Here is a 25,707-nt window from a genome sequence, read left to right on the forward strand (position 1 = left end):
TCAGAAGATAAGCAACATTAATCACTTCCGGCTGCATAGTCTTTCTCTAAATATAATTTGAATAATTTACTATTTGAACAAGATGATTAGCCGGTGCAATTACTGATGTGATATGAGAGGATGTGCAACATAGATAATAACAAGTTGTTTATCGTCATATTTATATATAGTTGTCTTGATGTTGGCAGTCATAATCTTCTTTGAGTCAGCAGGCTATAATTATACTATAATTATATTATATCACAAAAATAGTGAGCAATTTTAAATTTTATCTTCTAATAAATGTAAACAGTGCAGTTCATAAACGGCATAGAGCTATAAATTAACCTATAAATAATTGACTAAAAGTAAAAAATTTGAAATAAATTAATTAATCATTAAATAAATGATTTATTGATCCACTAATTTAGTAGAATTTGGATTTATGTTGACTGTGTTGCTGTGTATACTTTTACTACAATTCATAGTGAGATATGGTGCATCAGTTCTTTTAAAGACACATTTATACAGCTGTGATGCAGGAAAGTGCTTTGCTTGTTATTTTTGCATCATTTATTTTTTTAAGATAACAATAAAAAAGAAGAAGAAGAAAGAAAGAAAGAAACCAGCTTGCACATGTTTGTGTGTGTGACAGCAAGGGGAGCAGGGAGATTTGTAAGGATTTGGCTAGGGTCCCAGTGTATGGATATTTGCTCTTGGTATGACATTTAGTGTGACTTAAATCTCCACAAGCACACAGACTCACACACGCACATAAGCGCTCAGTCACAGATGTGCACCCACAGCCAGCATCAGCAGCTGTAGCAACACCCAGGCCCTGACAGCAGGCTTGAGGCAGAGATTTCTGGCTGCACGTGGCACGGTGGACCAGCCTCCTGTTACTGCTGGACAGTTTGACAGACAAACTAAGCATTCATGCATTACAACACTGCATCCATCTGACCTCCTTAATGAAATATTACTTTTAAGAATGCATTTTTCATGGTTTTTTCATAGTGAACATTGTAGAAATGGACTGTAATGTTAGGTTTCCTATTAGTCCTTTTGTGATACTTTGAGGATGCAGTAGTCAGCTTTAGACACACACGTACACACACCCCCACACACGCCAACACACACATGCAGAGTCAAGAAAACAAAACATCAAAGATAACTGATCTTTAGCAGGATTCCAGAAAATAAAAACTGTGCACGGTCACCCCCTCATGCAGACATCTAAGTGAAAACCCCACATAGAGCCACTAATGTCTCTCTGGGCTATTTTAAGCTCAATTTAAAATTCTAGCTCCCAGGTCTCTGCAGCATGAATAATAATTGTCCTATCTTAAAAAGTCATACGCTAAAGATTTTTCTTTTATTTGAATTACTGGCTGTTTTGCAGGTCCTCAAAAATATAAGGGATATCAGATGTGATGATTAAATCCACAAAATGGTGAAAGTCAGAAATAAAATGCCAGATTTTGAACCCAAGTGCGGCCTTTGATATATAAATATTTATGTATGGTTTAAATTTGCAGAAGGGTCTCTGCAGTAAGGAGAAACTGCGACATTGTTTCCTTCATGGCCTCAGTTTATTATCTCTTTGTCTCTGCTTCTATTTCATGCTGTTTTTTTAAGGGGCGGGGGGAAACCTACTTTATAAATGATTCAGCAAATTGTTATTTGACCATTCGATGGAATGTATTGACAGTGTAATCCTTAACTATGTTAAAGAAAAAATGTTTCACAGAATATACCTTTTATTTCTATATATATTTAGAGCCATAGAGAGGCCAAGTTTCATACCAAGGTAAGGAAGAGTGTCCACCAGCTTTGCGTTGCACAGAGGTGCCATTGGCATTTAAGTGAAAATGTTTAATTTGAATTAGTTATTCAGATGCTTTTCAAGAATGGACAGTAGAAATATGGAAATGACAAAAAAAAAGACAAGCTAAATAGGTTTTCATAATAGTAGTAAGTCACAACAGCAGGTTCTGCTGTGAAATGGTGTAAATTCAGGTGGCAAATTAAGGCTATGTCTCTATGATGACAGTTTCTATGCTGAAAATTGCATTAAGCTTTTACAGGAACAAATGCTGCCTGCAAAACCAGGTCTTTTCCAAGGACAGCCATGCATTTTTCAAGAAGACAATGTGAAACCGCAGTCAGCGCACATTACAAAGGGATGGTTGGGGACAAATAGGTTTAACTTCTCTGCCTGTTTTGTTCTGACCTGTCACTGATCAAGATGTGTGCATATTTTCAAAACAATAAGAATTGCATTTGGCTGCATATTTGCAGAACATTTGAAAATATAAAATCTGAAAAGGTTGACTTCTGCTTTAGATGAGAAACTGCAACATTTTAGAGTACTAAACAGTTTGCTATGACAACTACAGTATGTTCTGCAATAAAACCTACATACTGAGTATTTTGAGTTTATGGTTTCTAAACCATAAACTCAAAGAATCATTGCAGTTTTTGTTTGATTTAAGTCAGTTTACATTTTCATCACCATCCTACCTTTCTTGTATTTCAAAATGGGTGTAGAACTGCTCCAGTTTGAATAAGTGAGCTGCAATAACAATTCATTTTATACCGATTATTAAACATTGATAATGTCATGGTGAGGGAATATTTACTCCTTTTGGTTTTTGTTTGCTTTGTTTTTAGTGGACTGGAAAATGCATTTGTGGTTGGTAATGTGTGCATCTCTGTAAGAGATGTATGATTCTCACAATTATGTTACATCAACTTGTTTGATCAAAAACAATAGAGCCATTTAGCCATTAAGCATGTTGAAAAGAACACTGAGGATCCACTCTCCTGCCCTGTAATAACTACGGGACATTGCTCTACACACAGGAAAGAGAGCTTTTTGTTGACAAAAATCTGCTCAGTGTATGTCAGCCAAATCCTCTGAACTTCTGCTTGTGTAGTAATATTTGCATTTTTAGCTAGAAGCGCTGTTCACGTCAGGTGAACCGATGCGGAAATTATTTTGGCCTTTAATTGCTCAACCATTTCATTTTTTATATCTTTTGTCTTCACACTCTGCCAGCCCTCTGTGTTGTCCCCTTATGCCTGTAGGTCCCCTGCAGATGGCAGTGACTGTGCCCGGTCCCATGGGACTAAATGTCCCACAGTTGCTTAATTCTGCTGCCCGTTTCCTGTTTCCTCCTGCTCCCTCTCTTGATCTTTTTAAATCCCCTCACCATACTGACATTGCTTTTGAATTTTAATCAGTGTGTTAAATTATATCTGCTTTAAGAAAACGGATTTTGGCAGACTTAGGCAGTAGGTCACAACTTCCAATGTGAGTCCAAAAATTGTCACAGGTTTGCCAGTGTCAGGTCCTCTTAGACCGAGGATGAGTATTTTAATTTAACTTGTGCCTGTGAGACTAGATTTAAATAGATAAAATAAACGTCTTGACATACTTTAGCTATGATCCTCTGGTCTCTGTTTGCCAAGCAGTTTTTTTTATATTCTTACAAGCTGTTGCACAGTAAAGTATGCTTAAATTTTGTTGCTTTGTAGATGACTAATCGTGTGTGAGGATGTTTTATGCAGCAGCACTGGCCCCTTACAAACACACAAACACACTCCTCCAGCTCTTTCGTTTTCCCTGTCGCTGAAAACAGTTTGAGTGCACATGAATGGCTTGACATGCTGTCATGGTAACTGCACGCCCCACACTGTCGGCCTGACAGACATTTCCGACCCAGCCAGGTGTCACCATAATGATGTTGCTGTGGCAACGCTGTAAATAACATAACATTTTCCTAAAAAGATGCAAAAAAAGCTATGCCATAAGATTTTTTTTTTTCATTTTGGGGTGTGATCTGTTTGCTTCTACACAAGGCTGAGTTGGGAAAAGGTCTTTTGTGGTAAACTTATGACCATGCTGGGATTCTACTACTTTACACTGCAGTGCAAAAAGTATGCACATGCCCTTGAACTTTTTGACATCATGTCAAAGTTTACTCACATTTTTATACATAACTCAACATAACGTAGTGTACAATAACATGTTTTTCAAAAACAATTTACAAATCCAAAAAGTGTAGTACACACATTTATGCATTCACTCCTTAATAAGTAAAGTTTGTGGAACCTCATTTTGCTGCAGTCAGAGCTAGATGTCTGTCGCTTGTTGCTGGCAGCGTTGTACATCTACAGACTAATGATTTTTTGTTTTGTTTTGAAAAATAACTCAAGCTCAGTCACATTTGGCAAGTTCATCTGGCATTTTTCAAGTCTTGCAACAGTCCCCCAATTTAGTTAACTTTGAACTTTGACAGGAATTTTGTAAAACTTTAATACTCTTTGAACCAACCAGTTTGTATGCTTCAAAATCAACTCTGATCAACTTCCCTGCCCCTCTTAAAGAAAAGCATTCCCACCACATGACACTGCCAGTACTACTCTGTTTTACTGTGGGCATGGTTTATTTGGCAACAATTGTATTCTTCAACACATAGAGCGCTGTATGTCGACAAAAAAGTTTGGTCTCATCAAACCAACGTACCTTCTACCACATGACTTGCCTTGTGTGTTCTTTCATCTTCATCAGAGTGAAAGGGGCTAAAAACATAAGGACTTTTCAGATTTGTAAAAAAAATGTCATCGATTATCTTTCTTCCATTTCACAACTAAACACTACTTTGCGTTGGTCTAGTGTATCTCATAGGATGCCAATAAAATAAACTTAGCTTGGTGATAGCAATGTGGCAAAAGCGCAAGAAGTATGTGCACTTGTGCAGTCACTGTAGTCTACATGCCAATTGTATGAAATTGTTTGACCATTAGCGTGTCCCCTTGTACAACAACAGTGAGAACAGAGGACCCCTAAGTAGGTCAGTTGCTTGTTTGAGGCTGGGCAGGCTTATCTGGGCACACAGTGGTCCGGCTCAGTGGACCAGCTCCCTTTGTTCCATAGAGCGACTCCGCTGAGGGCTCCCACAGAAGCCGCCAGCATCCTCACGGTCCTGGGGTCAAGCCTCAAAAGCAGCACTGCTAAGAGTTCTGGTTGCTTCCTTAAAGATCTGAAGAGGTGATTACTCAGTGTTATAATTGCTATGTGTGAGTGGGTGTACGTTTGAGGTCAGCCGTAAGTTGCCCTTTCTGCCATGTTTGAATAACCACTGGGTGTTGTTTTTATAGCTTTTTTAATTTTGAAGATGTTTGGTCAGAACTTTTTGAGTAGCATACAGTAACAATTTCTGTCATTTTGACTTGCGTTAATTTTGTTGATTCTTCACAATTAGGAAGTTTGCCTAACTTTAACTGGTTGCAGGATTTTAAAAGTTACCACAGTTTGGTGCAATGTTTTGTTCAAAACATTTTTAAATTAGTAATTAACATTCACAACTCTAGCAATTGCGTAACAGGTCCGTTGACTAAATTGTTTGCTGTTAGTCTAAGATCATGAGGCAGAAAGCATGCAGTATTTGTTACTCAAGAACAAAATTAGATGCCCTTTAGCAACTGTCATGGATTAACACTGTCATATCACCGACATTTATTTATTTATTTATTCATTTTATTTATTTAAAATTGCATTAAAAAATATTTTTTTAAAAATACTGAATTTGTTTTGTTGCCAAGCTCTGCATAATAATGTTTTTGCTTGTTTTGCTATTTTGTTCTAGCCTTATTTGTGGGAATAATCAGTTAGGTGGTTTCAAGATAACACTGGGTCTTATCCAGGCCTACTTTTTTTTGTATTTCAAGACCTTTAAAGATAAATAAACATCTGCCTTACTTGATTGGTATATTTTCTTGCCTTCCCTACTTTGAAGAGTGGCTAAAATAAAACTCTCTGCCATGTACCTATATGCTGCAGCGAAACAGGAAGTTGTGGGTCTGTAAAAATTAAAAGTTCAGACAATTTAATTGCAGTCACCTTAAAATTAAAAGTTGCAAACTGCAATTAGAAACCTGTAACTGTGGCGGGAAGATTTATTCATGAACTGATGTGAGACGTTTACTCACTTTGAGAAAGCAGCTAAATATTAATAATGTAATGTCAGATTTCTAAAGATGAGTTTTTGTTTAAATTAAACTTCTACTCTCTGTTTGCTGTTTGACACACAAAATGCATCAAATATCCTGCGTTGTGTCCATGTGTGTCTGTGTGAGACCATGAATTGTGTTTACCGCAAAGACTTGGACCTCCTTTCAGTGTGATTTAGAACAAGCTTTGAATGTAAGGTGACCTGGATGCCAATGATGTCAGCCCCTCCATTCATGAAACACATGAATAATTGAGGTAGCCCAGCCTAGATGTACCGGCTCCGAGTTGAGGTGGAATGCAAAGTGAAAGCCATCTCTTCTCTCATTTGCTCTGTCTGCGTCTCTCACCATCTCTCGCTCTCCCTCTCTCTCTTTTTCTCCCTTACCTCGTTTGGCATGTTCTCCCTCAGTCTCTGACTATGTGCTGTCACGTGCAGCCGTGAATTCTTCAAAGCAGCAGCAGAAATCGCGAGATACGGGATCGGTTGGGCTCTAAGGGAAACAGTAAACAGGCAGACGAGCCAGCAGCTGGAGGAGCAAAGGAGGAAGAGATGGAAAAGGAAAGCGATAGCTCATTACGGCAGAAATAGACAAAGAAGAGTAAATGAAATCAAAAGGAAGAAACGGAGTGTGAAATCCAGCCTCAGAGTCCATCTGTTGGGATCTCTTCCTCTGATGTACCTGCTTCCTTGTGCTTTTCCTCTCATCCTTCTGGCATGCTCCGGAACTCGCCCATCATTCCTTTTCGCTCTCCCCTCCCTGCTCTACCCCCCCATCTCCTTTTCTTCCTCCTGTGCATCATCCGATGCTCCGGCTGTATGAATGAAGCCGTTTGAAAGGAGCTTGTTGCTGCTGAGCGACTCTCTACATGGCTACAAGCAGGTTAGTGCTGCCTGTTTACCTGTCTGCATTCAGTCTCAGTTAAGCAGTGGCTGCTTGTGCATTGATTAGCTTCCCTGTCTGGAAAGATCAACATGTACTATTTAGGAAGTGAGTTCAGGGAGAGGTAGGTGGGGGGGAGTAGCTGCATCGCAGACCACCAGTGTCTCTTCTTTGGCAGGTGGTGTTAAGGGCGATGTAAGCTGGTTATTAGGAGATCAGAGCTGGCCAGGGAAGATCAGTGGCCCTAAGCCTGCTGGAGAAAATCTCCCCGCCTTGCCTTTTCCAGCTCCTCTCTCTCTCTCCATTATCTATCCGGCTGCCTTTCTTCTTTTTTACACCTCGTGAGAAAACACAGCGCGCGGTCCGCGGGATGATCCACTGGGTGAACAGCTCATTACAGGGAGTTGCCTACGAGGACATGGTTGCATTCGAGTGTGTGACGGCGGCTAACCAGGGCTGCTACGGCGAGGTTCTCAGAGACTGTGTTTTTCACCAAGGGTATGACGTTCCCTCACGTGCTTGTTAGAGGCTGCCTGAGTGTGAGGAGAATGAATGGGTGGAGTGGGATGGGCTTGGTTATATAATTTGACCTGTTCTTGCATTTATTCAAATGAAGAGGTGATTTAGTAATAATCCAGACGATGTTGCTAATTTGATCCACTTACTGAGATCGAGTGAGGCGTGATGTGTTTCTGCAATATGTGGGCGAATGTCCTCTGCATCCATGTTGATGTCTGCCCCCGTGCTGCATGATGCATTTCTGTGTGAGCATGCTCATGGCGAACCTCGTGGTTCTTTTCAAACTGGTGCAGAGCTGAACGACAAGTGCCAGATGGGTATTTTCCAGGATCAGCAAAACTGTAAAAACAACCGGGGGCCCTCGGAAAGGCCCGGAACTCTGTTCCATTGTGAAGCCGAACGTTTGGACAGACTGAGCCCGCAGGATTTAGGGCTTTACAGCCTATTTAATGAAAAGACTGTTACAAAGTGGAACGTTGTTTTTCCCTTTTTTAGGTTTGTTTGTTAGAACTTGACCCCTTTAATGACTCAAACATGCCAGGATTCTTTCTGACTGTAAAAATCTAGGCTTTGTACATGAGATTTTGGGACCCAAGTCAATCACACTGTGTTAAAGGATGTCAGGACCAGTATGCCAGTACACCCTTAGCAAGAATTTGCTTACCCAAGTTAGGAAAAATTAATACATATTGATAGTTCATGACATAATCACTATGAACTATGTTTAGAATTAGTTCTAAATTAGTTCTTGTTAGTTTTTGGTTTGGCTCATATAGATTGTCATTTGTGGTATTGGCACTCTAGGGTTTGCAATCTTGTTTATATGTTTAATTCTCTCCTTTTTTCTGTTTACTCAAATTGTATAATCAGTTCCTAAAACAGCTGCTCTCATCCACATATGTTAATGGTGTGTTTGTTGTTGGAAAACAAAATGGGCTCAATTCTGACTCACAATCAGTCTATTTAGATAATGCCTGTGACCGGTAAATGGGCTGAATTTACCAGTAATACTAACCACTCACAGCACTTTCAACTAGAGCCATTTACACTCGCAAACCCACACAACTTGGGGTTTAAGTGCCTTGCCAACATCGACATGTGGCAGGAGGAAACTGCCTACAAGCTACAACCTTCCGATTCCAAGATAATTACTCTACTCACTGGGCCACAGTGGCCCAATTTTGGCAATTTAATTGCCTCACAACAGCTAACAAAATTGTCATGTAAATTAAAGTCACTTGGCCCGTTATTTCGGCTCTACCTACTTGCATAATTGAGAGCGAAGTAAGAAGAAAAACAACGCGTTAAGCTGCAACTTCATTTCTTTGTCTTTGCTGCAAACGCATCTAGAGACCCCTGATTGACAAAAAGAGCCTAAAGATTATGGGAGATCCATTTGTTATTGTTTTTTGATTATTGGGTTACAACAACCATTGCCTCTGTCTGCGTTACAGTGCCTGTGGCCACACACTCTACGTAGAAGTCATTGAGCTCTCCACTTGGAGGAGAAAAGTGTCACATTTTTGTGCATGTAGCACCAAAAGTTTTCCCAGAAAAAAACAACTTGCATTTACTTATTTACTAAAGCTCTGAATGAATGACCACAAAGTGTTGCCAGGATGAGCAGCTCTCATTTCCAGGTTAATCCTCGAGCATCATTTATTTGAATGTTAATGTCAAGCATTACATACAATACCATGAAAGGTACATTTGAAAGGATTATTTTTAAAAAAGTACATTTTGAGTTATTGTCTTTTGCTCTTCAAAAATGTCTTAGTTTTATGCATCTGTCAAAAGCAGGTTCCAGTTTCAATCAAATCAGTTGCATATGTAAGCTTGAAAACTCAAAGCATATTTCACTTTATCGGTGTTACACAGTTTTCTACTGACTTTTTTAGCATTATCTTCCTCGCAATGACATTCTGGACACCACAATCTCTTTATTTGTTTTTCCATAAAGGAAAAACAAATAACAAATCTCCTGGTGTGAACTACTTTGTTCACACCAGGAATTCGTAAAGGACAGCCTCGAAACATTGCTCTAACATATATTAACTTCTTTAAAGAAAGCTATTCCTGTATACACATCACCTAAGATGCACATAGCTTCTTTTATTTGGCTCAATGCATCAACACATACAGCATTAGTCTGCAATAACCTCAAAACTTGCCCTTACTGACGTATTCATTTGACGCACTAGGCTATTCGTACTGTGTTTTTATATGACTCACTGATAATTTGTCTTAAAATGGTGCTCATTTCAGGTTAATCGTAAGTGAACAAGAGGTATGGAAAAATTTCTCCTGATTCATGAAAAAGCGCAATTTGCCTTGACATGCAATAATGACAAATGTTTAAATTCAAATCTGAATACCTTTCTAGTACAATACAAATCTAAGTCTGTTCCCCTTTGACTGTGAAAATTGCTTTAAAAGAGGGACACTTAGGCAGTGAGAGAAAATTCAGATTTGTTAGTTCAACAAAAACTGGAACACAGATAGTACAAAAATCAGCTACTGGGAAATAGTTTTAGTCAGGGGCCCCAATACCAGTCATTGAAAATCCATTGATTTGTACCTGGAGTGAATACAAGGCAGTAGATCAAGACAACCTCATTATGAGTCTGGTGGCACCATTGAAGAAAGTGAAATAATATACTGCTCCCAAATGATGCAGTGTGTATTGCAAAGCTAGAGAGTTTATTAATGTGTAAATATGAACCAAGTCAGGGAGCACAATATAATCTCTGTATGATTATGTCAGGTTTGTGATCCACAAGGACAGCTGATTCAATGGAAAGTGTAACCCTTGGGTAGTTTAAAGGTTATTGGTCACGTCCTAGCTTACATGTTGAACACAGACTCTGTACCTCAACTTTCTTACCAGTATGTGTATTTTAGGAATGGGTGAATGTGACTTGTGCTGTAAAACGAGGTTTGTATTGTGGGTATTACTAGAAAACTGCTATGTAAATTTTAATTTGTAGAAACTGCATATTTTTGTGAATATTACATTTGATTAATTCCTTAAATTAATGCCATCAGTGTTTTGGCAGAGAACATCTGCTACAAATATGCAGAGCAACTACTACACTCTCATAAAATGCAGGGTTTAACAGGTAAAGAAAAGGCTAAACCATGAACAAAAGCTTTCAATTAAGATGTCTGTATACCTATGATCACAATATACAGTATAAACTATTTCTGAAAGAACAAAACTCCTGATACAAGTATATGCAATGAGCTTCCTGTAGGGATATTTCTTTAACCCCTTTACCTACGGCAAGGAAAAGGGATATCTTTGTTTCCCTACTGTACCCGTTACCCCCACAACCCAAGCTCATAAGCGGAAGATAGTGTATGAATGGGTGGAGGTTAAATAGCTTTTTTACTTGTTACTCCTTTGTCTTTAAGTTCTATAAAACTATTTACCATATTTCAGAAATCTACAATCAATAGATTCCTGTCTGGTTTGTTTTGTTTCTTTTCGCTTGGAGTCATTGTTGTATCTTTTTTCCCCAACTTTGTAAAAATAGGCCGGGGTCCAAAATAAGGTCACCTGTGTTTTCACGTAATGTGTTTTATAAAACACCAGTCTAACACACCTAAAAACACCTAAAATATTACATTTAATTAATGAATGAATCTTCTTCTTTTGTATTAATCTATCAGTAACAAGTAATTGTGGAGTCTGTCTGTCTATCTCTGTTGCCATAGTGATATCAATTCAATTCTGCACTTCATTTGGTCGTTGTTAGCATGTGTTTCACACACTAAGTGGTATTCTGTTATTAAAACCGCCAATTCCCTCAGGTCAGTTAGTTATTGCACCTCTAGGCCTCTAAAGCACATAGGAGTGCTGCTTAATAGGTTTTCTAAGTGTCACCACTTTTAATTTTGCAGGAAGCAAACAAGTAATGACACTTATGTCATATTGTTATTGTTACATGTAGGTGCTGCACTGAGGAACCTATTTACAGTTTTAAGAGCTTCAGAACATCTTATTTATTTGTTATTATCATTTCCCCCCCTGTCCAGAGAAAAACTTTAAAAAAAAAAAAATCTCAGGTAGTCTGTTTTTGTTTCCTGCAGCAGTTCGTAGCAAAGCCTTTGTGATAGATGCTTTTGTCTGCGCTGCTGCAGGCTAGCGTCAGCATCATGTTCGCTCTCTCCACACTTACCTTGCTGGTTCAAAGAGCAAACTGTTGTGTGAATGACTGATCAGGTTGAGTCATTCATATGCTGATGACGGATCTGTGTTTCCATTGTTTGCTGCCATGTATCAGGAAAAGAGAGGTGATCTGTAAATTTCTCTCCTGCTCAAAATCAAGTGGGGGTTTCTGTGCCGGAGGAGGCGTTTCTGTCAGCATGAGAGGAAAGAATTGCGAGTGTTTTGTTAACTATAACCCAAAGTGCACAGTTGAACCAGTAAAAAGGTTTAATTGTCACATTTATTTAAATATATCCTATTATTTTGTACATAACAAGCCAAGATGAACTGTCAGTTAAGTAATTAATCAGTGTTTGTGCCAAAGTTATGCTCATCTTTCGGTGTTATTTCATTAATTCCACAGAAAGTTATTTCATGATGACATCTGTTTTGGTCAATACACCAGTTCATCCCACAGCAAAGCTCCCCCGCATGGTGTTCTCAGGCTTGCGAGCTTCTCCTCTTTTCCTCCAAGTATAACAATGTTCTTTATGGCCAAACACTTAAATTATAGTTGCATCAGACCATATGCTGTATTATACAAGTATGTAAAGGATGAAACAGACCTTTGGTAGTTTGCAGTTTTCTTCTTTATTTGAAAACTGATCCTACCTGATTGTGTTTGAGGCGTTGCTTTAAAATATGCTGACCGCTGTGCTTCCGTTTCACTCAAATGTTGCGAATTAACATGTTAGAAGCCCAAACATAACTATTTTGGCTTTCCCAAATTGCCTGAAAGCATAGTAATGTCAGTGTAAGTAAACTAAATGTTTAGTTGGATTAAATGTAAAACAGTGATGCAAAACAGTTATATATCTTTTTACACAGTCTTTGTAAATATCTGGTATCAGCTGTTTTTACAGAACAAAGAATATGCATCTCCAAAGGACTTTGAGTTGTCTCTTGTAGCTTTGAAGGTTTGGATGAAGAATGTTTTCCAAAAGAGTCTATCAAAACTAAAATTTGACATTAGCCTTCACAAATTAATTTTCTGCAAAAAGAAATTTGACAACCTAAGCCTTGTCAAGACGTTCTGTAGGGCAGAGCTCAAGATGCGGTACATATAATCTAAACCCAGCTTCGAAGTTTGACTCAACTTGCATATCATATGTATTTTTTTTAAATCCCATTCATTCTTCTGGCTCAGACATTCTTGCATCATGAATATAAGGTAAACAAATTATCTTAGCAGTAATTGGTAGACGATATAAGCCACTAATGCAGAAGTTATTGTAAGAAATTATAAACAGTATCTGAGATGTATAAATAAAGGCTCATCAGGAATGGAGAGACGCCCTTAAACCTTCAAAAGCCAAAAGACAGTTGACATGTTTGCAAAATGTTACACTGGTTTTGCTCTTAACATGTGTCCTCCTATTTACAGGCATGTCTGTGGAAACTATTGGTAATATACAGTAAAAAAAATCTTTGAGTAGGAACCAGTAAGTTTATATTGTATGTATTTTATAAATATCTTATTTGAGCTCTCTATGTCTTTGTGTCCTCGAAGTCCATGAGCCGTCTGCAGACCGTAATAGTCATACAGAAGACGCCAGCTCTGCTCCTGATAATTCAGGGTTCTGATCTGCACTGAAGTTGTGCAGATCAGTAATTCATGACCAGACACAGCAGCCACTAGTCAACAGTGATGTAAAGGCTTGCATAATACCATGCCAAGAAGCTGGGTCCTGGCAGGCCTGCTGTCACACAGATCATTTACAGTGCCTTTTGTTAGCTTCTCTCTGGATCTGGACGACTTCTTGCTAAGCTATAGTTGCCGAAGCCTATTTTAGGTTTTTGTTAAACAGAAGCATTGTTGAATTGCAGATGGTAACCTTTCAGTTTTTTAGGGATCATAATCATGCAGGTTTTAAGACAAACATATTAACATATCCAAAATTAGGAAGTTAAAAAACTAAGCCTTTTAAAAGCACATGCTATTGCTTATCATTTGTATGAAAACAATTCAGCATCTCTGTCTTAATCTTTGTTGCACCGTCCACAGGAGTGTAACTCATGGCGTGGAATGATTTCCAGACTTTCTATTTCATATGATTTAACAAAAACACAATTGAATGTTGTGCCAAGTCTTTTGATTGGTGAAGAACTCACATTTATCTGTAGTAGTGAGAAGAAGTCTTAGGTTTGTCTTGTTAATGTTTTTCTCAGATGTTTTACTGCACAGCTGTTGCTGTTGACTTCTTTTTTCTGCTTAGATCCCATTAGCATGGTTAGCACACAGTTCCTCAAGCCTATTAAGCTTAAAGTGATGTGTAGTAAGTCAGGTGAAAATGGTGTTTGTTTTAGATCTGATTTTGGGCGAGAGGTAGTATTAATTCACTCTGATTTATAAAGTCCTGATTTTGATCTGCTTCTGGAGTAGATATCAGTCTGGTTAGGTATGTTTAACTTATAAAACAATGAGAGACAATGGATGAAAAAATATTAATTTTGGAAGTTGAGAACAACAGTATTTTATATGACACCACTCTCCCTTTTTTGGCACTGTCAATCTCAAATTTCCCACATACCCTTCTCTGAGCACGTCTAGGGTTTGCAGCAGAGCAGAGACACACAGAGTAAATCAGAGTCTGCAGCTCCTCCAAAGGGACTTTGGGCCTGCTGGCTGCTAGTCTGATGAATGCTCTCTCTTCTCATCCTGTGACTTTTCGTTTCAAATGAAACCATGTATCCTTTTTTTCACTTCACAGTTATATGCTACTTTGAGTTGGCCTATCAATGTTTTTAATTGTGAAAGGACAATTTATTTATAATGGTATGCATACTTTTTCTACAAAAAAAAAGACAAAAAACAAACATTATATAAACAGATTTTTTTTGTCTTTTTGTTTTTCAGCACTGCCAGTAACTCAAACAAGAGCTCGCCCACCTGCTCACCAGTCCTGCGTAAACGTTCGCGCTCTCCCACACCACAGAGCCAGGAGGGTGAGAACATGGTGGAGAAGGGTTCAGACCACTCCTCCGACAAGTCCCCCTCCACACCTGAGCAGGTCGTCCAGAGAACGTACTCTGTGCAGTCGGCGCGAAGTGGTGGAAAGAACTCCAAGGTGAGTCCTGGGGACAGATGCCTGTTAATTTAACATCTTTTCTCAACAGATGAACATGTCAAATGGCTTAACAAGTAGAAATTTCTGCACTTTCCCCCCCATCTTCAACAACCTCAGTAGGTTTTTATATTTCAAACCGTAAACCCATATTAAGCTCAATTACAAAGAGTGGATGAAAGTCTTTAAATAGTAGTACTTTTTATGCGCCAGTATGTTGTATTAGCAATAAGAACAGAATTTACATTGGCTGTAGACTACTATACTCTCTAAGCAGCAGTTTTTTTTTCCATTTTAGTGTAAAGAGTGTTTATTTGCTTTATATTTCCAACAGCCCTCCAAATCATTGATTTCAAGCACTCTAATCACTTTCATGGCCACAAAAGGATAATAGCTTCATATGCAGACTACTTCTACAAGCATTTTAAAGGAATGGGTCACTGTCAGGAGCTCTGTGAGTTCCAGTGTGTTATGCTACAACCAGTGCAACATGGTTGTAGCCTAACCGAACAAGTCCAGTCATGAAATCTTCTCGCAACTAAATAGTCTAATATCAACTGTTAGTGATAACAGCTTGAAGTAATTAGAGTAAAACATCAAATTAGCTACGAAGTGGTAGACCACATAAAACCTCAGTGTGGGATCATCAGATGCTGAAGCCCATTGTGTACAGATGTAACCAGCTTTCTTCACAGTCAGTAATTATAGATATCTAAACTTCTTGAGGTTTTCAGATTAGTTCAGTAATGCAGCGTAGAAAGCTTCATGGAATGGGATTCCACGGTAGAGCAGATGCACTTAAGCCTTACATCACCAACTCCAATGTACAGCATTAGTGTCAGTGGTGTAAAACAAACCACCACTGGACTCCAGAGCATGGAGACATGTTCTCTGGAGTGATGAATCCTACCTTTCTGTGGAGCAACCCAATGCATCTGTGTGGGTTTCTCGATTACCAGAACAACACTTTTAAGACTGGATTTTACCAACGGTAGTGTTTGGTTGAGAAGAGATTATGGTGTGGGCCTGTATTTCAGGAGCTGGACTTAGATCCTCAGTTGCAGTGATAGGAGCTCTTGATTGTCCAGCACACTGAGACATTTTATACAGATTCATCCTAAATTTGTGTAAGCATTATGGGGATGGTTCTTTCATGTTCCATTATGATTGTGGATCAGTGCTCAACCTAGGGTTCACAATGTCATGAGCTAGTTTACATTTGGCTGGCCTATGCAAGTTATCTGTGATGTTTCTTTTTGTAATGGTTGTAATATTGGGATTTTACTGTGATTTTTGTGGTGTGGGCCCTAGAAAGAATAGTTTCTGCTATAATAGGGGCCTTAATAAGCTTAGCTCAAAGGAAAACATAGTCCTGATCTCAACTGTATAGGGCACCCCATGGATTAAGAATAAATACTACTGTGAGGATTAAATGTTTTTTGCAGTGATAGAAATGTTGATTCATTCATTCAAGCTTTTTATATCTGTTTAACACAAAGCAGCTTTACAGGAACTTGTCTAGATTTTCAACTCTCAAGGTTGAAAGAAAGTGAAGTTAAAACAAAGGTTTCAATATGTCTAAGAATGCCCATCAAGCACTTTCTCTTGAGGAGTATGACACAGAATAGTACTGCCGCCAGTGTAGACCTTGCTCAATATTTGCATCTGTCTTCTTACAGAGTTTTGGACAATATCCTTGTCTCAAGGGACATTATCCTGTGCAAAAAAACCCAACAAGGTCAGGCTTAAATCTTCTCGGATTCGTGCACAGATATTGTCTATCTGCAGAATCATTTGTCCTAAGAAGAAAGGCTACCATCGATCCTTTGTGTTGCCAGAAGTGATGCATGTTGATGGAATATGTTTTTGATGTTGCATTTCCTCAAGATGAGAGGGATTTAGTCACAGTTTGACTTCAGAAAACACCCTGAATAAAAAGTAGTATAAAGACATCCTTGAAGGAACAAGTTCAAAAAGATAAGAAAAAAATGTAGACGATACAAAATGACACTTTCTGTCTTATTTACATCATTCTGCAAATAAATTAACAGATCATGGTCATGCTGTGTGTTTTCTCATTTTACCTTTAAATTCTAAACATAATTCATCCATCCTGACCTCATACATCACTGATGTTAGAAATCACTCTCCGATTGTGTTTTCTTTAAATTGTTGTTGCCTCTTCAACACAATGTGCTTCTTCTCTCTTCGCCTCTCTGCTGCTGCTCCATGTCACATGATAACATGTTTCATCTGATAAATACTGCTCACCTCTTCTGTTGTTTCTTTCTGCTTTCTTTTTTTTTTTGCTTACATTTTTCTATCTGATTTTGCTTTGTTCTTCTCTTGTTTGCATGCTAGTCTCACAAGCGACTTTCCAAAGTAAGCATTACTCTTTTTTTCTGTCTCTCCAACTTTTCTATGCCCATTCCTACACCACTTGTGTTGTGTGACGTCTTGTGAAAATGTCTAGTGTTTCACCTCTTTATCTTTAACCCATGTTGCAAGTCCATAACTGTAGCAGGGGAGCTTTTCTTTTTCCCCTTTTTGATGCTGCACTTTCCTTTCTTTATCATTGTATGGAAATTTTCCAATTGTCTTATGCTGTTTAATATATCTTTAGTGTTTGGAATGTAAACTGGAAGTTTCAGTATTTCTGGATCAGTCTGCATTTTCATGCTAATTTAATTGTAAATTTAACTGTAAGAGGAAAACAGTGTGTAATCAATGTGCGTACAGAAAGTAGACTTTTAAACATTTTCAGATCCACAGTATACGTTTCTCCAAATACCTTTTCTTCTCCATCCCTTGTTTTGCAGTTTTTCTTTACCTCTCTTGACTCACTTAAATCACTGTTACTTTTTTGGTAATTAAAGCTGAATAAGTCCTTTACCATATAAATATTGACCCTGCAAATCCAACATTTTAGAAAACAAATCAACATATTTATTAAGAATCTATTACATCCTGTTTCCTCAGGATGGTTTTTAATAGCATATTGTTGAAAAATCTGTCTTGAAAAGGTACAAAAAAACATGTTATATTCCAGTTGTTTAAATTACAATATTGCACAAAAATGTTTAGACACTTTGAACGTTTCCCCATTTGATTGTGCAACAATTATAAACTTTAGCAATTTCTTATGGATCTTATTGAGCAGATCAAAACAAAGTGTTAAATAAGTGTGACCTGCTGGGAAAATGATACTTTTGCTAATGCAAGTATGGGATGCATTACTTAACAGTTTCCTGGAGTCAATAGCATGATGTTGCCATATTTAATAGTTGGAAGAATGTGTTTAGGTTTATGTGCAATCCTCCCCAAAAGGTCAAGTCTTGGTAGGTCTGCAGTGTCTTACGCTTTCTAATTTTAGATCATGTATTAAACCGAGGTCCATGAAGTTTTCAAAGCTTGGGTCTTTTGCTGGTTAAGAAACAATCTCTTCACTCAAGAAACCTCTCACATAACATTGTACTATTCATAATTGTACTGAAATTACCATAATTTCCGGACTATAGAGCGCACCTGATTATAAGCCGCACACAGTACATTTTTAAAGGAAAAACCATTTTGTACATACATAAGCCGCATGTGCCTACATTGAAACATGAGCTATTTACAAAGAAAGACGTTACACAGAAAGAATTTTCAAAGTTTTAATAATATACCTTAGCTTTTCTTTCCAAACAGTGACTGTGACGCGGCAGTAATACAGCAGCAACACGGTACCACAGCACCAACAGGGCTGGTTAAAAAAAAAACATACCGGTAAAAGTCACTGAGAGTCGTCTTCATCTTCCTCCTGTGCACTGAAACCATGGAAGTCTTCCTCCTCAGTGTCGGATTGAAATAGCGTCAGATATTCTTCGCCACACACTCTCTCTTTCGTTGTCACTGTCTTTTTGTCTTTTTACATTGCTCCAGTTCTTCCCGCTGCCGTTTCCAGCCAGCGTCTCACCATTGATTCATTTATGCCAAGTTTACGTACAGCAGCTCCTGTATGTTTCCTTCTTTATCGGCCAGCTCGATTGCTTTTAACTTGAAAGCTGCGTCATAGGCATTTCTTCTTGCATTTTCCATGATGAGGGTCTGTTCATGCTAATTTTATTCATGCACAAAGCGCGGAGTTACATTAAACTTGCGTCTTCCTCGACATATATATTCCACCTGTTTCACTCTTACCTATTCTGCTCGAGTGCCCCTGGCGGCCGTTAGAAAAAATGCATAAATTAGCCGCATCATTTCATAAGCCGCAGGGTTGAAAGCGTGTGACAAAAGTCGCGGCTTATAGTCCGGAAATTAAGGTAGGTGTCCTGCTAATGTTGGTCATTGCAGTCTGTTTGTGACCGTGCACGTGGAAAGTCTTCTTATCACACATACACACACGCACACGTGCTAACTAAACACATATTCATTTTCTGTGCTACGGTCAAAAGCTGTGTTGTTGTAGTACCCCAACTAAAACCTCTTTGGGCCACTGTGGTCACATGACCCATAAAAGCATGAGGTCATCCTGGCAACGTGAGCCCGATCACCCTAACCCTAATGCAATCCAAATGAGAGTGCATTCAGCAGAAATAGACAGCCTGTGCCTCACCATGAGAATGGATTAATGATGACAGGAGTGACAGTGGTGCTGCAAAAAATCAATCAGGCTTCTCATGTAACGCACCAGCTACATGAACAGTCAAATTTAGTTATGCGCACAGATTTTTCTGCGTCATCCGATGCTTTTTTTTCTTTTCAGTTGTAGTTACTATCCTGAGAGTTGCATAAAAACTTTAAATCTAACCTTTTACTTTCCCATCTTCCATGTCTCTCTGTGTCCATCCTACTCACTGCTTTGGTTAACTTTTGGTTTTCTCCGTAATTTCCTTTCAGTATGACAGACTTAATCTGATTAAAGTAAGGATTTTATCTTTCTTCACCTGACCTGCTAAAAAACCCTGCTGTCCTGTTAATAAATCCCTCAGCCCAACTCTTTCTTTGTAGTGTAGCTCTGTCTACAAAGACTTCCCTTTGACAGTGTCACTCCTTTCTGCCTTTTCCAGAGCTTCCTATCTCCTTTGAAATGCTAACTAGTAGAAATGGCATTAGCACCTTGTGATTATCCAGTTTTCTTCCAGACTTGGAGAAAGAAAACTTCTAAACACTCCCCCAAAGACTACTTATTTTCAGTTTTAAATTTTTAATATGCTTACCTGTAAACCTTACAGCAGCAAAGAACATTATAATTTTTTTATCAACAGATGGTCAGTATTTAATCTCCCCATTACTGATCAAAGCTGATCACGGGGAAAAAAATGTGGTTTTCAATCTGCCCAGCTGACAGGTGCATTTCTATTAAAAACCGATAAGACTGTTAATAATCTAATCATTGATTTTTTTTTATTTTGGGCCATTTTTAGTAGCCATTTAGGATGCTAATTATTCAAATGAATGTGTTTGTAAATTTCCATTCTTAGTGTTGCTTTGTGAAAGTCCTGCTTTTATGTTGATAATTAATAACCATTGTACAGAAAGTTTGTCTTACTGAGTCAGAAAATGCCACAAAGTTCACAGAATTTCAAGTCTGCAAAACACTAAGATACTTACATAAACATTATTGTATTGATTATCATTACAATAAAAAAATTTTGATTGTTACAGTTGTTTGAACTTCATTTTCACTTCATATTTAAATAATATGATTGATTGTAATTACCATGTGCTTTTTAGTTTCGTAATCGCACTACTTTATGTAGCTGGTGTAATGAAGTAAACAATTTGATAATCAATCACTTTAACACTATTCAGCACTGATAGATATATGGCTGAAAAGATTTTGAAGATCTATTTTTTGTCATCATTTTTGTCATTGAAATAAATAGCACAAAATATATGTGCATAAAATTTATGTCCACCCATTCCTATCGTACAACTTTGGTACAACATGCTGTATCCAATGAAAAGAAATACAGTGTTATTGTGTTGTCAACACATCAGTAATGGATATTTTTGACACGTCCTGTACCAGTTATCAATTCTCTTTGGTTTTCTTTGTCAAATAGCACATGTATATGAAAGGATAAACCGAGGGCTTATTTTTACTGCAATAGTTTGACCGACCCTAAAAACATTGTTCATTGAGTAGAAGATGTTTTTCTTTATTTATCAGTTTAATTTATTTAAAATGGACCATTTATACTCAATCACAATATAATTATTCTCTCTTGGTTAAATAACACTCAGCAACACAAAATCAAACGGTCTCCCTCTAACATACATGTAGGTCTTTCCCCTGCACTGGCCTCCAAGTATTTCCACACTCATGCCTCTGTCACCTTCAAATCAGATTAGCCCACATTATCTCAGCGATCGTCACAGCTAGGCCTGAGGCCAGAGGCTGCAGCTCTCTATTTCTGATGGCACCTACAGAAAATAACCAAGGCTTCATGGCAACTGTTAGCCTTGTGCAGCTGGCAGTGCACGTTTTAAGTCATATTAAGTAATAAGTCCAGTGTAAGTTTTCAGCATACTATAATGTGTCACTTTGACCCTTGTGTAAAAATTCCAACTATAGTTTGAGATCTTTTTCCAACTAGGGAAAACATTTTGCCTGTGTTGAACTTTTTGGAGAAATGAACACGGGTATTACCAGTTGTCTGTCATGCAAAACTTCATCCTTTAATTCCCTTTTCTCTCCCCATGTGCAGTCCTTCACATGTTTTCTATCATGATAAGCTGCTTCTTTTTCTTTTGGACTTTTGTTTATGGTAGTTCTATTGCAAAGCTATATGAGGTTTGTAACATGTAAAGCACATGTTCTTTGTTAGAGTTTTCTCTGCTGCCCTCTGCTGTATGAAAACTATAACAGACTGAATGGTTAAAGAATAAAGTATGTGACTGAACAATTCCATATTTCATTACAGCCAAAGAACATAAATTATAACTTCTGCATTACATTGTTGAATGTCATGTGATATTTATAGAAACAGCTGTTGAGGATAAAGCAATTGAACTTTAAAATCTTTCTGTAGTCTAAAATCTTTCTTTGACAAAAGCAAGCTTTAGCCATTTCTTTTTTCTTTCTTTTTTTTTTAAAAGAATTTTCAATACAAATTTCACTATGTGCGTTTTAATAACAAAAAAGCCTAATTCTACTGTAGGCTTAATGCTTTTTTTTTTTTTTTGAAGCAAAACTAATTGATTTCTCCTATACGAGAAAGTTAGAAAATCTACCCTTCTAAAGCAGTGGTACTTAAGTGAACCTTTAATTTGTTTTGATATTAACTAATAGACCTGAACTCTTTCCTGTTTTTTGTCTCTTCACAGAAGAGCCAAAGCTGGTACAACGTAAGTCATCTCCTGCTTTTTTTGTGCAGTTTTTACTTGTGCGTGTTCATCATTTAAGGTGTGTGTGTGTACGTATTTGGGTGGTGCATGAAGAGGTTCCTTTATGAGAGTTTGCTGTGCTTAGTCCAGTTTAAGTACCAAACTACTACTGGCTTACTTGTCCTGAAGACAGGGATTAACGTGGCTTTAGAAAGAGCCACAAGTGTCCTTTTAATGCAGGGTAGCCACAACATGAAAAGGCTATAGGAGCACAGCAACTTAAACACAACAGTTCATTTTTTGTATCCTGCCTAGCAGCCTTCCTCTTGAATAACAGAATAGATTTTATTCAAGTTTTATTTTTGGACCACTAGGTGGTGTGCTAAAGCTAGTTTTGACATTATTCCCTGGTCTTCTGTTGAACAGCCACTCTTCACACTGCTCTAATTTTATACTCTGAAAAGAAGACCATTAGTTAGGTCAAGACAATGCACCGAACGGGCATGAGATTGATCAACTCTGTCAATATTACAGTCCTATGTGAAAATATTCACACCTTTTTACATGTTGTCTTGTTAGAACTCCAAACTTCATTGAATTTAAGTGACAGACCAGCATAAGGTAGCACATGATTGCAAAATGGAAGAGAAATTATATTTTTTGACATTTTTGCAAACTGCTGTGCATGTTGGAAATCGAATTCTTCACATCACCCTAATGTGAAGAACTTCATTACCCACAATGAAATATGATGGTGGCAGCATCGTGCTGTGGGAATGCTTTTCTTCAGCCTGAAAACCTTTAGGGAGTAAATGTGACAATGGAGGAAGCTAAAACTAGAGGAATATTTAAAGAAAATATAAGACCCAAAGCATACAGCCAGAGCTACAATAATAGGTTTTAGGCTAAACGATAGTCATGTGTTAGAATGACTCAGTCTAATTTAAATGGAACTTTCTAATTGTGAGTCACTGTTTGAATTTCCTTTGTACCAAAAAATTGAAAGTCCATGAGTGAGGTTATTTACACTTCGCATTTATCCACCACTTTATGTTGGTCTTTCACATAAATTCCTGATGAAATACATTGTTTGTTTCCTAGTCTCGTAACGTGAGAAAACGTGTTGAAGGGGTGTGAAACCATTTTCTAGGCAATTGTAAGTCATACATTATCCAGGAGTGTTCTTATTGCAATTTCTTCCCCTTTTTATTTTCTTTATTTTTATTCCCTGTGTGTACGTTCTTCCTCTCTCTCCCAGCATGAAAGACAGCACATCATGAGAGTAAGCATGACTTGTATTCTTGTGCAATCCGGATATCTTTCTCTGTCTCTATTTTTCAGCTGAGGGAAATTGTCATACCCCTACTTCCTGTTTCTCATTCCACTAAGTTTGCTTAGCGTTGTTACCGCCAACTACAAGCCACAATTTGGAGGAAGTTATTGGGATATGTTGGAAAAACCAGGTTTAAGCCATCATCCAACAAAAGTCACATTAATTGCACAACTTCTTTTTCTAATGAAAATATAGTATTTTAAATGGATTTGTATATGAAGGTCTTTTGGACTCACCTGAACGTCTGTCTCCAACCACCCTTCCATTTGTGGCATGCAACAGGTGGCAACAAACACACTTGCTGTACTAAACAATTCGGCAAATTGCCGGAAGGACTTTTAGACGAGCCATTGGAATGATGCATGGTGGTTTGAGCTTAGGCTTGTCTCCATCCAGATTGACATGACGCAACAATGTCTTGGTGTGTTAGAAAGCAAATCAAGACATCTTCCCACTGATAATTTGCAAGAGGACTTGACCTTCAGAGCATGAACTTCTCTTACTTCATTCTTGTATAGTGTAGTATAATATAACAGGTAGCAACACACAAATTAGAGTGCCTGTTGATTGGACTAAACTTCTGATAAAAGCCACACATATTCTGACCTTGTTCTGTAACTAGTATTAACTTCAATTTTTCACATCATTAATTGCTCTGGCTAACTATATTAGTCACAAAACAAATAGCACTAATAGCACTACCGCAAATCAAGTCCTGTGAATTTAACAAATTAGCTTTCTTTGTTTTAAGTCTGTGTATACTTTATGTATATGTGTATTTTACCCTAATTCTTCCTGTAAAAATTCAACCACTTGTATGGTTCTGAACTGAAACATATTTTTTAGACGTCACTTTGGTGATCTTCAAGTTCGAGTGCCATTTGGGATACACATAGATTCAAAAATTCAAACAAACTACTATGAGAAGTTTGTAGAAAGATACATCAGACATTTTAGTAATGTCTTACAGTTTAAAGGCCCTTGTAACAAATTTTGAGGAAATGTATTTGGACCTCTGGATATCCAGAAAGTAAAACCATTTTTTCTAAGAAAAAAAATAAAAATCTGCTTTCTATTCTGGTATTTATCAAATCAACGCAAATGTGGTATTCCTAAATAATCTCAAATAGAAAAGGTTTAGTCTATTTTAAAGTCAGACCATTTGTATAAAAAGACACACATATTTATTTACTGTTAGTGTGTATACAGTATCTGTTTTCAATTTCTATTATATTTCTCAGCGTTCTGTCTCTAGGTATATAACTGGTATACTTTATTTGCATGTCAGCCTGTGAGTGCATGCTTGCAAGTGCACCACTTTTCAATATTATTGACCTCCATTATCACGTTTACTCTTAGGATTAAACAGCCAGATGTTCTAAAATTTAATATCAGCCCATTTCTCTCCTCTTTGTTTGGTTTGCATTTACACATGTTTGTTGCAGTGACTGTTGGCATCAAGACAGCAAACACCAACAAGCAGTAAAACCATTGAGACTAGAATTTAATGTTAATGAAAGCAGTTTCTATCTGCACTAATAAAATCAACAAACCTTCTTTACTGACTGAAACACATTCCCATATTTTATTGGGATGAGCACACGATCCTCCAGTTCACACCCTGGATTTCAGTACCAGTCTCCTGCATCCCCTACTGTTTGTTCAGCAGGTTAATAATAAACCAGATCAATACACACTATATATCTACAGATGTACGTCATCCCTTTGCTGGTGCAATCACTTGAATTCTGGACATGGCATCCATCACAATGGCCCCTTTCTTTGCCATGTTTATTAAGGAAGAGGAAAAGAAAAAAATGAGACAACAGCACGACAAACTTTTGAGAAATGAATCCTCACAGACAAATTTAGCCAACGCAAAAGAGTTTAAGCAATCTTCCAACTTAGATTTGTCTTTTATTCATTGTCCAATTGAATGAGGGAGCTAAAGAGAAACCAGTTGTTTATACATTTGGTTCATCCAGCAGGAGGCACAGGAATTCAAACTGTTTGTTTTTTGGTCTTTCCGTAAAAGCCTCTGAGACCTACAGAGCTATTCCATACCTTCCTGTCTACTGAAAAGTTTAAAGTTTGCAAAAGTTGGGCTACAGGCTCTCAGATTGTTTTGAAGGGGTGCCTAAATTAGAAGCAGTGAGCGCCCTAGATCTTCTCAGAGGGGGTATCAAGTATCAGGAAAACAGGGAATTCTATCAATTCCAAGGCGGGAAGAAGCACTTTTATAACCCCCACTGCCTTTGGCTTAGATTTGAACTGAAGTAGCTTTGAATCTATGTGTATAGTATTTAAAAAAGGGTGGGCCATGACCCGTTTCCAGACCCTGTTAATATTAACAGTGTTGTTTTGCACATGGAGGTAACTGTAGGTTA

General features: G+C 37.8%; 1 protein-coding gene across 11 annotated transcripts in view; it reads left to right on the forward strand.

Annotated features, from left to right (window-relative positions):
• Nucleotides 1-25,707, forward strand: part of gramd1bb (GRAM domain containing 1Bb) — a 109,693-nt gene that overhangs the window by 63,324 nt on the left and 20,662 nt on the right. For 5 of the 11 annotated variants that reach the window (XM_032590487.1, XM_032590488.1, XM_032590493.1 and 2 more), the window contains 4 exons: nucleotides 14,466-14,676; nucleotides 17,035-17,055; nucleotides 21,988-22,008; nucleotides 23,246-23,269. In XM_032590487.1, coding sequence (XP_032446378.1) covers nucleotides 14,466-14,676; nucleotides 17,035-17,055; nucleotides 21,988-22,008; nucleotides 23,246-23,269 — 277 coding nt within the window. Of the gene's footprint in view, nucleotides 1-6,741; nucleotides 6,880-7,354; nucleotides 7,378-14,465; nucleotides 14,677-17,034; nucleotides 17,056-21,987; nucleotides 22,009-23,245; nucleotides 23,270-25,707 lie in introns of those variants that run through there. The other 6 variants (XM_032590491.1, XM_032590492.1, XM_032590497.1 and 3 more) reach the window with 5 other exon arrangements.

This window comes from Xiphophorus hellerii, chromosome 18 (assembly GCF_003331165.1).
Source record: "Xiphophorus hellerii strain 12219 chromosome 18, Xiphophorus_hellerii-4.1, whole genome shotgun sequence".
Lineage (NCBI taxonomy): Eukaryota > Metazoa > Chordata > Actinopteri > Cyprinodontiformes > Poeciliidae > Xiphophorus > Xiphophorus hellerii.